Source organism: Varroa jacobsoni, unplaced genomic scaffold, assembly GCF_002532875.2.
Source record: "Varroa jacobsoni isolate VJ856 unplaced genomic scaffold, vjacob_1.0 scaffold_355, whole genome shotgun sequence".
Lineage (NCBI taxonomy): Eukaryota > Metazoa > Arthropoda > Arachnida > Mesostigmata > Varroidae > Varroa > Varroa jacobsoni.
The window spans coordinates 104,482-117,126 of record NW_019213257.1 but is presented as its reverse complement, the minus strand read 5'-3'; the positions used below and the strand labels follow the sequence as shown (position 1 = coordinate 117,126).

General features: G+C 37.7%; 1 protein-coding gene across 1 annotated transcript; it reads right to left on the bottom strand.

The window, feature by feature from the left end:
• Nucleotides 1–1,974: 1,974 nt before the first annotated feature.
• On the bottom strand, nt 1,975–7,928 carry Oat (Ornithine aminotransferase precursor). The gene is made up of 9 exons (XM_022831820.2): nt 7,824–7,928; nt 6,962–7,170; nt 4,828–5,006; nt 4,478–4,548; nt 4,198–4,351; nt 3,577–3,973; nt 3,359–3,423; nt 2,782–3,048; nt 1,975–2,522 (listed from the first exon to the last, which is right to left on the bottom strand). The coding sequence occupies exons 3-9, from the start codon at nt 5,003–5,005 to the stop codon at nt 2,359–2,361; spliced, it is 1,296 nt and encodes a 431-aa protein (XP_022687555.1). The 5' UTR covers nt 5,006; nt 6,962–7,170; nt 7,824–7,928; the 3' UTR covers nt 1,975–2,358.
• Nucleotides 7,929–12,645: the final 4,717 nt, after the last annotated feature.

Here is a 12,645-nt window from a genome sequence, read left to right as displayed (position 1 = left end):
AAGCAATTTTAGCGCCGATTAAACAAGTGTATAAGTAAACAAGTGTAAAACAGAAGTGCTTTACTTACAAAGCCAAACCCCATGTAGTCGGGCGCGTAGCGTTCCAAGTTCTTCACAGTTGCATGATTTTTTCTTTTGCTATATAAATGTCGTAAACTCAATATCCGAAACTAAATGTCTCTTCCTCCATTATCAATGACGAGACAAGCTCCTATCCAAATTCAAATTGGTTGGCATTTCCGTTAACAACGTTTTATTAACAGGAGATACGTTACATGAAATCCAAAACAAAATCTACCTAACCTAGCATTAAAAACAGTACCATTAAAATTGAAAGAAGCTATATACTTTAAGCCCGTTGGGTCTTTGCAGCAGATTTCATTTGGCTCTATTTCCTCAGTAAGAAAGTTTATCAATACGTGTAACAAGAGCGCATATATTAAACTCGTTAAAGAATACGACGTTGTACTCTACAACGGCATTTCCAACTCAAGTAACTAGCACAGGCTCCTTTTCCGGATCCTTAAAGTAGGCGTACATGCTAATAAATAAATGCCAATACAGATAAAAGGAGTCGTTGTTACCAGAAACCGACAGCGTTGGTGAGTAAATAAGAGGATACTATAGACGAGGGTAGACGTACTTCGCACGCATCTTGTGACACTCTAAAACGAATCAGGATTTTTGCCTTATTGCATAGGCCCATAGAATTATTGCGTCAGAGCAGCACGTGTCTTACTTCCTGCCGAATGTAATTACTGAGCAATAGATAGAAGGGGGTATAGCCAATACATCAAAACAATACGAATTACGTCCTCGTAGGGTGGTATGCTAAACTTCTCAAGATCTTATATATTGGTACTACCAGCAGCAGGCTTAGTTACTTCAAATATAATCTTCATACGCGTCTTGACCTTTCGTCATAAAACAGCATTATTGTAAAACAAAATCAAACTCATTTTGGGATCTTCCTTCGTTGTTTCTAGGAAATTTTTAATACAAGGCCAATGCTGCTAGTCCTAGTTGTGACTATGTAGAAGCTTCCTTTTTAGATTTATTGAACGGTATTGTATTGAGATGCTGCAAGAAGATTTTTCAGACAGAAACCTATCTTGGAAGTAATGAATATTCAGCGCGCTAAATTTAAAAAATATAAAGCTGGACCCAAGTTGACTTTTTCCAGACATTAAAAAATGTACTTGAGTCTTCAGCATCACGCATTTTGAAATCTGTTTTAATCATTAGGAAAGATGTGCTTAATCGTAGCATCTTTTTTTTTTTTTTTTTTTTTTTACTTTATTAATGATTATTACGTTATTTGTGGAGTACAGTTCCTTTTCCAAGCAATGCATTTTGTCTCAGTAGACGGTCTAGCTCCAAATTGTAAAAGATAAATAGTCGCGATCAATAGCGTTATATCGAATTTCGTGCTTTTTGATCGAATTGCCAAAAAGGACGCTTGAATGTACGAGTATACTTTGGTGACAACATTTATGCAATTATACGAAATTTGTTGGTTTGAAAGACCAGACTCGTATCTGTCGTTGACGACTTTCGTATTTCGAAACGTATACGACGTATATCGAAAAACGAAAATCATTATTTTACATTTGTACGTAATGTAGTGTCGAATGAATGAATTGCTTCATTAATCATCAGAATTTCGAAAAGAGCTCACCGAATACGAACTGAAACGAACGTTTAGCGTTAGTTTTTCAATAAAACCGTTTTGCATACTTTCTCGAATAATTCAGACTAAATATAAATAAATAATAGCACAAAAAGCATTCTGTGGACGCTAGCAAAACTAAGTTTATTATAATTCGAATCTAAATTTTGTTTTTAGTCGAATATGAATACGTTTCGAGCATCCTCCACTGAATAATTCAAGTTAATAACTAAACTAAGCAAATAAACCCACATCTACCGATCAGTTGACCTATGGTTACACATTGTTCATAACAGAATGCACTATTATAATCAAAATTAACGTCTTTATTTAGTTACATTAAAATCCTCCCTGCCTGACATGCCCTCGGGCTGTGTTCCAATAAATCAACAAATACTTGGGTAAGCTGTTCTTATCAAAAGGTATCTACGTTATTATTAAATTATCTATGAAAAGGTTTTTTACGTTAACAGAATGCACACATTCGCATATACCATCTGAGAACTTCTAGATATAACCATTGGCTCTTGTTGTTATATACTTAATAGGATTAAAGTAGTTCGCATTTGATGCTCAACATGTCTTTCCCACAAATACACACTGTGAAACTGTTTATAAGCTATACAAAGTAGAATAGTTGTGCGACACAACTGGAATGATCGCTTGATCAACAGCCAGCAGGTATCAAACTATTTAAGTGTTGATATGGTTCGGGCAATAATGTCAATGCATTCTAGGAGCTCCGCTTCGCTAATGGTTAATGGTGGCGCAAGACGAATTTTGTCCCCATGGGTAGGTTTAGCCAGAAGACCGTTTTCTTTAAAGCGAAGGCATAGATCCCAAGCGTCATATTCTGCAAACGTAAGAAAAGGCCGTGTTATCACTACCAAAAATATGTGGTGAAAGGTTCTAAATCAACGGTTATCTAAATCTAAAGGTTACAGTATCTTATTCCATAAAGTCACGCCGAGATATCTTTCTTAGAAAAAAAAAGCAGTAACGAAAAAAGAAAGCTAATCTTAATTGCACGCGTTCGAAGAAGCCGCATATTTGGTAGCCATTTCGTACAATTATAAAGAAGATTTGCAAAACCATGATTAGACCATACTCACGAGAGTCAATGACAATGGCATTGAAGAGCCCCTTGCCTCGTACCGCTTTAACGACACCTGGCAGTAGTTTCTGCATCTCCCTTCGAAAAATGTTTCCCATTTTTTCCGAGTTTTCAATGAGGTTCTCTTCAAGCAGAACTTCAAGAGCGGCGATACCCACCTTTGCAGCAAGAGGGTTGCCACCGTACGTTGAACCGTGTTGCCCCGGCTTAATCACCATCATAATGTCGTCGTTGCAAAGTGCTGCTGATACGGGGTAAACACCGCCTGAAACGAATAGCAACAGTTTGCTTTTGTACTCTGCAGTTCTTCTACGAATCTAAACAGGATCGTGTACTCCTGCAACCGCTGACTATTGGTAGGAAACCTGAAAGATTTTGTCATTCACACTGAAGATTTAGTTCACCTATTCGACCTTCAGTGGTAGAACTGTGTATGGAACAATATTTTTCAAACTCGTTAAAAAGTAAGAAGGCGATATTTCGCAATTTACTGCTTAAAATTTTCCGCCTAAAGGCTTAAGCGCCTCCGAAATCGTGGAATGAATCATTAAATAATCCAACTCTATTACACTTACCTGAAAGAGCCTTTCCTAGTGTAAGTATATCAGGCTTAACAGATTCATGATCAACGCAAAGTAGTCTGAAATATACTTCTTGATTAGTCTCGACTTCAATTTGATAAGAATCTTCTGAAATCGTTCTAAATCAAATGTGTGACAATGCTCTTAAATAAACTTAATTTAATCTACTTTCAGACTTAAGAAATTAATTTTTATTTATAAATGGTACCTACTTTCCGCATCGTCCAAGTCCTGTCTGGATTTCGTCGGCGATCCAAAGTACATTGTATTTCGTGCACAGTTCCCGCACACCCCGGAGAAAACCTTCATCAGGTACCACAACACCTGCCTCGCCCTGAATTGGCTCAACCATAAAACCACATACATGTGGATCTTGAAGTTTTGTCTCGAGAGCCTTTAGATCATTATAAGGGATAAGTTCAAAACCCGGCATAAATGGGCCAAAGCCTTTGTACGAAGAAGGGTCCGTCGAGGCGGAAATGGCCGCCAACGTTCGACCCCAGAAGTTCTCATTGCAGAACACAATTTTTGCTTTGTTCTCGGGGATTCCCTTCACGTCATATCCCCAGCGACGTGCCAATTTGCAAGCGGTCTCATCTGCCTCAACTCCTGTAAGTACAAAGCAATTGCACACATGATATACAAAGTTGGATGAATTAAAAATCTGTTTCTGAAGAATACCGTCGCAGCATTGAATACGCCGTACACAGTAACGGCGAAAATAATTCAGACCAATAATATAGCACATTGTTTCTGTAATGTGTCTTTGCTCAAAACACGTTTAGGCGGTTCACCAAAATCCGTTCGAAGACCACTTCAGAAGTCGGATTCACCTGTGTTCATTGGTAGAAGCTTGTCAAAGCCAAACAGTTTTGTAACATACTCTTCGAATTCCCCGAGGACAGAGTTGTAGAACGCACGCGACGTTAATGTCAGCTTCTCGGCCTGCTGCTGGAGTGTCCTGACAATTTTCGGATGACAATGGCCCTGTTAAAACGCACATGGCATTATTGATAAGATCCAAAAAGCAGAATCACAGTAAGACGAATGCCTGGCACCACTTCCCAGGCACATTTTTTTGGGTACCCTATAACAGACAACAGTAGTACCTACCTGATTTACGGCAGAATAGGCTGACAAGAAGTCGAAGTAGCGCTTGCCCTCCACATCCCAAACGTGGATACCTGCAACAAAAAATAATGGCGTATTTTCGTCGCTAAGTGTTCATTATAGCTACAATTGTATAAATCAATGTTTTACTTAAAAAGAAAAACAATTTGTTTCGTGTCGGGAAAGGGTGCAAGTAACTATACACGTGTGTAGCATCGGACTGATATAGCAAACGATATTCTATTAGCGGGGGCGAAAGAGAAACTCGCACAATTGAAAGGTCTACAGTAAAATATACAGGGCATTTTTAATAACAGACGTGGTAATAAATATCATTTGAACTATTGGCATACCCTTTGCACGATCGATGGCCACAGGAATCGGGTGATAATTATGTGCGCCATATTTATCCTCTCGGGCAAACACTTGCGCCGAGGTGAGTTTTGATCCATGCCGAGAGTCCCTCTTAATTGAAGAAGATACGCCAGCGGTTTGGCGCAATTGTTTGGCAACGTTCTGTAACACTTTCATTCTGAAATTAAGGAAAAAGCTTGTAGGATGACAAAGGACTGACGCCTAGTCATGGCTTTTCACTACATTTCCGAAACCAATATACTACCTCCATAAGAACAACATGATTGGGCCATGACCAGAATATGTCACCATAATTTATAAGTAGCTTTGGCAAAGAAACCTATTTACGCAGATTATGGAAGCATAGGAAATCAAACACTATGAAAATCTTTAAACTGTATAACTATATATTAAATCGAATAACGACCTATAATGCTGTGTAATAAGGTCTCGTCAGATATTCTGCCTTTCCAGATTATGGAACGTTAAGAGTCACTTAGATGATTGTACAGTTGCTTTATTTTATTAAGACCGTTACAGCTAAATGCAATAAAGCGCCCGGTTAGTCACAACGGTGACGTAGTAACGGGGTTGAACATCGTTACGTATCAATTGTCTCAATAAAAACATGTATGATTTGCCTATACGTTTTCATCCTTAGAACCCCAATATAATCTCCAGTTCATTGAAATTTAACAAAAATTGTCATCAACGCTTATATAACGTCTATTACTAGTTTCTATTTGTCTCTTTCTGACATGCTAGCAACAGGTACTTTTCGAGAACACTGCGTGGAGTTCAGCATGAAATTTATCATAAAAGTGTCTCTTAGCTATCTCAACATACGCACGGCAAAAATACGGTGTTATATAGTTCGTATGTACCATGCGGTTAATTATCAGACACTCATTGCTCACCGCTTTTTCATTTAATGTTTGTTCAATAGTGCACGCGAGGAAATGTTTACCCCTCATACAGAACGTTCATCAACATGCAAAGCAGCTTTGAGGTCAAGCTTTTCCAACCACACGTGTACCGCAGGAGACGAACGGTGTCGAGCCCCAACGAGCCCAAACGCCATCATTTCAGTATTACTCTTCAATTAAATTGCCATTCAGTTTTTACCAAAGCCATGCGAAAAAAACATCTAATCTAGAAATATTTTATTGGCTTCCGGATTCATTGGCAATTACAATACGTCGAAAGTCTTGCGCGCACTGTTCCTCTGTTAAGTGTCGCTTGTGAAATAAGCTGCTAGGGTCTGGGATTCTTTCATGTCTAAACATGTTTTACTGCCCAATCCGAGAGCAAGAAGCTAGAAAGCCCGTCGGCATTGCAGTTGATTCATAGCGGCCTACAATTTGTCGCAAACAACCTTTCACGCATGACTGACTGACTGCACACGTACACACCGAGCTTCGAAAAAAAAAAAAAAAATACTATCGTTTCGAGCATAATTAATAATTATTCCGCTGAACATACGTTTTGCGTCTCATACTAAGCTATAGTGCATTTAGATAAGGATAGTATATACAACCAGCAGTAAAATTTTGCTGAACTGCCAGGGTCTGCCCACAGCTTTCAAAAGACGTTCTATTGCATTGAAACTAAATTACGGGGCTATTGAATCTCTTTCTGCTGCGACGTATAAGAAATTCTCTTAAAGTTAATATCGACGTAACCGTTACCTTACTGTGCCGTCTGCAGACCAAGGAAATAGATAATTAGCTTGACTTAGAAATATCTACCTTTTAAAAAAAATTACAGTACACTGCACTCTTCGACATGACGACTGTTAACTCTAGTAGGGCAAAGGCATTTATCTGTTTACTGAGCGATAGAAACAGATGTATTTGTTTTGTCCAACATCCGTTTTGGTACTCTAGCGACTTAGCTTCTATATTCCCAAAAATCTACACACGGTTGTCCTACTCGTCAAATAGGTTAAATTTTGCAAGAGAAACACTCGGTAGTTTCAGTCTGACGCGTGGAAGCGTCAATACAGTTTAAACGACAATATCGGTATCGGAATTGCCGATATTCGACCACGGTCTGTAGGCGTCACACTACTTGCAAAAAGTTATATTCTCGTTAATGTTTTATGTCCAAACTTCGTACGATCTTAAAACCCACCTGAAAAATGCTTTCCGGTAACACCTATAATCTAACGACCGCAATAAATTTGCCGAGGTGTGGGCGGGCTGGTTCGTTGTGCACACAAATCGTGTATTGGTGGATTCCCCTTATCTTGTACGGGTAAGGCTGGATACCATGAGGAAGAAGCTGTTTTTATCTCACGGAAAGAAGTTTTCGTCACGTACCGAAAACAGCAACCTTCTCACCTGTAGAATTATTATATTAAGTAATTTAAGTCTGGCCACAGGATAAATGAAAGTGCTATATCAGCTAGTGCTTATTTGGCCTGAAACTGACTGGTGTTTTTTTTTCAAAACGTTGTAATATACATTAATAATGGTAATAGTAAAATTAAAATGTCGTAAGCATCATTCGTATCGCAACCATCATAGATTTTAGTTATCATTGTAATAAGCAATCCGAAACTAGCTTCATTTGTTTTTTCTTTTTCGGCATGAATATGGGAATAGAGAGGCCACTTTTACTTAGTACTGCACTTCAAGTGTTATTAGATAAAGTTCGTGTTGTGAACTTAGGTCTTAGCTATATTTTTTGCTAGCAAAGAATATCAAATCGTTTATACAAGTGACGTGTCGGCGTCGCCTTATAATGACAATTTCTCATCGTACACTAACTCTCCTAACTAAATGGCCGGTTTTTGTTCGTAGATGCTTCCGCTCAAATTTGAGTACACTACCCACTACTTGACTTGTCCACGGCGAAAATTATACCCGCGTCGTTAAAACTAGCATCGAATACTCCAAGAACCTAAAATGCTACAGAGACGTTCGACTAGACGTAACTAATTATTCATTACTACATAGCAAAATTTAAATTGTTTATTTAGGCAATTACGAACCTTTAATTTTAGCTGTTATCGTTACACTTTAACAGACACCGCTAGATCGTTCAAAGCCTAAATGTTTACGATCGAAGCAGAACACTGGCCAACTCCCTCGCCCCGCAACTGGGAAAGGGTAACCTGCCCACGCACATTCACGTTATCTTACTGAATCACAGTAACTAATACGATATAGAACTCGACAGATAAGCCAAACAAAAGCAGCATTTGCGAGTAGCCCTTATGTGGCCTCTATTGGCGTTTAAGTTTTAACATTTTCGTAACATTTTTGTAAGCATAAACTATATAACATTTAGATTAGGGAAGAGATTGTAGTAAAACTACCCGAAATAGTAGGAGTGATGCAAAATTGACCCAGATTATTATTACAAACCATTTGGTTGAAGTACTTCATATTATCTCTAATGCCTTTTTCTGCAACCTTACCACCGGAGAACAGAAATTATGCGTGTGAGATTAGCTTACATGAGTCTTGCATGCAGTACTCGTCTGTTTGTCCACCTGATCACCGCTATGCTAAATAATCCTAGGTAACAGAAGGATGAATTCTGTATTCGTAGCTCCGTCAGCTACCCTCTATCGAGAAGACTGACGAACGGGCCAGCATCTCGTACCCTGTTATAACTTCGGTATTTGTTGTGCTGTCTACATTTTTTGCGCTATAAGTAACTTTGTACAGTTCCTAACCGCTCATCAAATTCGAATTTGAGAGTGTCAACATTATAATCTAGCCGCAGTCAGCTACAGAGAAACTATGTGGTTGTTAGCTGGCATTAGGAAAAACATACATTATCTTTTTATGTTTCAACTGAACGCTCGATAGCTGTGTTGGGCTGGATATGTTCCGTATGATTTCGGCGTAGTATAATAAGCATTTGGACTTTTTTTTTACGGAACCAGACTTAGTAATTTAAGAATTATAATACCAGACCTTGCTTTTTAGCTTCGTGAATCTCATGTACTCGCAATGCAAATCTGAAACTATCAATTTACTAAGCGTTCAAATCGCAAAATAGCTCGTTAACACTTTATTTTTACGGGGCAATCATAAATAGGATGTCGCTAGACGTTTTGTTTTCCTAAAAAGCCAAATTTGCCAATCGCATTATATAATATTAAAATAACTATGTAGGCTAGCAGACACTAGCGGCCTTCGGTTCTATATTAGTAAACTAAAGATACGGATAACCGAAATACAATACCGACGAATAGCTAAAATTCGTACATATGTGCTCTTTTATTGAGATGAATTCTAGGTCATATTGCATACAGTGTACAACATGGTACCGAATTAAAAATCTTTTCTTAACTCAATAAATTATTCAATATCCTCACAACTGAGAACGTTGAAAGAGATCGTTATCGTAGCTCCTATGGAAAATAGCATATCTGTTTTCTTAAAACGCTGTAGTTATCTGTACTTAGATAGAACTCAGAACTTTGTATCCAGACATTGCTGAGATATCTGCATTCGGTTAGAAACTATGAAGGCATTTTTGAAGGAAATATTTATAAGATTCATTAGTTAGCTTGATTATCACATATCTGGTATGGGTTCCTAATGCTTTTTTGGCCCGTGCAGCGGTAAAACGTATCCTCTGATACTATATAAACTAAAGTGGTTTACACCTCCATGAAGACATTCTAAATCCGGCCTTAAAACAGCTTGAAATTCATACAGCCAATTCTACAGAGTACAACTTTATTGTCTTCCTCTCGCTGGTAGCGGGCTCGGTATAATACGATCGCTCTAAGTTAGACCATATGCGAACGTTCCCTTTGAAATTCTTGTTTCTGTATCTAGGCTTCGTATATGATCTACTAGCTTTGTGCGTAGGCAGAGCTATGGGAGAGAGGTTAAGATGAGTTTTTTAGATAAGCCTTCTAAACTCAGAGAAAACGGAATATAAATAACGTTTAATTAATCAATTAATTGGTCATGGCTTACAAATTTTCTAATCCCTATAGTCACCTAGCAGGTACACCGAGGAACAAATATGCACGCAACATTCATGGTTACTGCACCATCATGGAAAGGGCAATGGTTTAGCACCACAATCGCATAAAGCTCAGCTCCTTCATAGATACAGAGACCGCCTTTCGTCGCGGTATGACAACTCAAATGCAGAACATGGTATGGAAAGCTTTAAGCGGAAATCGATAAAAAAAAGGAGACCTAGTCGGCCAATGAATCTGCTCCAGGGGTAAAACCTTGACGAAAATCCTCTAAAAAGTGATGGCACGCATTGTGCTGGAAAGTATGCAGAACTTAATAAACGATGAAATACGATCTGAATGTGATCCAATATGTATTACCAGACAGAATCTACGCAAGTAAAACACGTTTCCCGGAAGAATTTTAGTTCGATCCACAGTTCTGTTTTCGATTTGCTGTCTTGTAGAGAAAAATTCGAAGACATACTGTAAGCAATATGCGAGATTCGCCTAACCGAGATGCAGTTTTGTAATGTGACAAATCATTTATCGTGGAAGCTAAGATAGTGGAGACTGCTATGAGAGGCCATTGTTCTCGGTATCATAGGAAATCACAGACTTGTTTTCTTGATGAGCTGTAACGAAAGCTCCTATAAAGGCCGAGCTTCTCTCGGCGCAGAATTAAATCTTCTGTTGAAAAAGAATCTATTAAATCTACTTGTTATATTGACACCCATATATATATAAGACACGTTTGAAACGACTATTGAAATACGCGAATTCTACAAGCATTTTTCTCTTGTTCATCAAATGTGTAATTCCAGAAGTAGAAGAGCTAACACACATTCGAGTAAAAAATAAAGTGTAAATTAAATTTTATACGATGTGTGCTTCGAGATAACCGTAGTCACCTTTAAAATAATCAAATACAGAACAAGCATTTTTTACACGTGATGAACATATGACCAGCTGAAACTGGCCTCTTTACCAAATACGTAATTCTTTGCAAAGTAGATAGATCCTTTCCGAAGATAACTTTTCCAAATCAACTCCTTAAAAAAACGATAATTAAATGGCTAAATTTAATTGCATTGGAATTACATCCTTCATTTTCTTAAAATGTTTTCGCCCACAGGCAGTAATTGATTGAAACTGTGTGACGTAAATGGCGACACTATACATAGCTGTATCTCTCCTTCAATAGCTTCACTCATGAATGACTTAAAGATTAACTTCATTGCAGTCTTTCACCGAATCACCTGCCCTTTCCTTCGATCTCCATTAGTGTTACCGATTTTCGGAATCAGGCCGCCGGTTTCAACAGGCTAAGCGCAGGTTACTGCACTGGTATAATCACTGACGCTGGTTACATGATAAAAATCTACTGCATTAACATAGCGAGTGAAAACGAACCATCGTTGGCTTACCGAAGACGGACAGAAAGAAGGCCACGGATAAGGGCAGTCACCGATCGAACAACGAGCCAACGCGAAATGTTCATAACGAAAGATCATAATAATGCATACGACAAATAACGTTCCGTTAATGAAAATGTATTCACTTCACAGAAATTTGGGGGTAAAATGGATGAAACGGGAGAGAAACTCAATCGATGTCGTCATTATCAGACAAAGCTATCATCTTTACTCATTACAAACGTGTATATTCCCAGTGTTCCGTCTGGTATGTCTTTTTCCACCTGCTAATTTTGGTACTTCTTCTACTGTGGACAACGCTATTGGGTTTGGCTGGCGTCATATATTAAACAATATACCATTATACAATCTTCTCAATAGCGAGCGGCACTCGAATCTTAGGTTTTGCAGTTCACATAAAGAAACATAGTAGCAAAAATAGCAATAAAAATAGTGCAATATTAGGTCGACGTTATTTTTATATGACTATTGACAACTTTACCAGAAATCAGTTTAAATATATGCTATTTTCATTAACATTTTAACATTAAGATAATCATTATAGGTTAAGATTTTCTTTGATTCAGATAAGCTTACCATTTCAGTTCGACTCTGTAGACTCAGGATTGTAGCAGAAAACGGTACATAGCATGTAAGATAAAAATAAATGCATGTTCATTGTTCTTAATCTATTTCATAACATAGAGATTCCACTTTGTAGAGGTGTACAAGAATTCAAAAATATTTGTTACCTCGAATAAATTAATTGTTATATATGCGCTTTTTCTCAAAACTATAATACCAATCTAAAGGAATTCAGTAATTTTAAAAAAAAGTTTCGTAAAATCTACACCGTCAACTACTACCTCTATGGTCATAGCCTATGAACACAACATACGTAGCATAGTATTATTACTACGAAGATTATATAAAATACAATTCGCATACTACTCGAAATTTTACAGGCATGTATATTTAGTTAATTTGCATCCCTTCTTATGAGTGCGATCCGTACTCAGTCCCGGGTAATTCGCCCATTCAATTGACTCTCCTGGTCTAATCTTAGCCGGTATACCATTTATCGTTTCTTTTTCTATCAATTTTTATTACTCAATGCTTAACGAATTTAGTTTTTACATTGTACTTCTTAATTTATATGTAGCATGGCTTTTACATCAGCGTTTTTCCCTTCTGCCGTGTTACCACATTAATAACACAAGTACGATAAACCTCAAACTATTTGTTACTTTATTTACACGTACCATTGAAAATTCCTGCGACTGTCAATCGCTTTCACTCGTTAATCAATAATTAATAATCAATAAATTATAATAGGTTATTATAAGGCAGGTCAGTCGCTATTTTAATAGAGCCGCGCGTCTTAATAAATATGACAAACATCGATTCAAAACAAAGTAAAAAACTCATATTGACATATAAGCCTTTGTCTCGTTATGGATCACTAGGAG

What these genes read in the sequence shown, in the direction of transcription:
- Oat (XM_022831820.2), bottom strand. Translation starts at nt 5,005, where the DNA reads ATGAAAGTGTTACAGAACGTTGCCAAACAATTGCGCCAAACCGCTGGC. An exon ending in CCTATTCTGCCGTAAATCAG is followed by an intron (nt 4,352 to 4,477) that starts GTAGGTACTACT and finishes GCGTTTTAACAG; the next exon opens with GGCCATTGTCATCCGAAAAT. An exon ending in ACTAGGAAAGGCTCTTTCAG is followed by an intron (nt 3,049 to 3,358) that starts GTAAGTGTAATA and finishes TATTCGTTTCAG; the next exon opens with GCGGTGTTTACCCCGTATCA.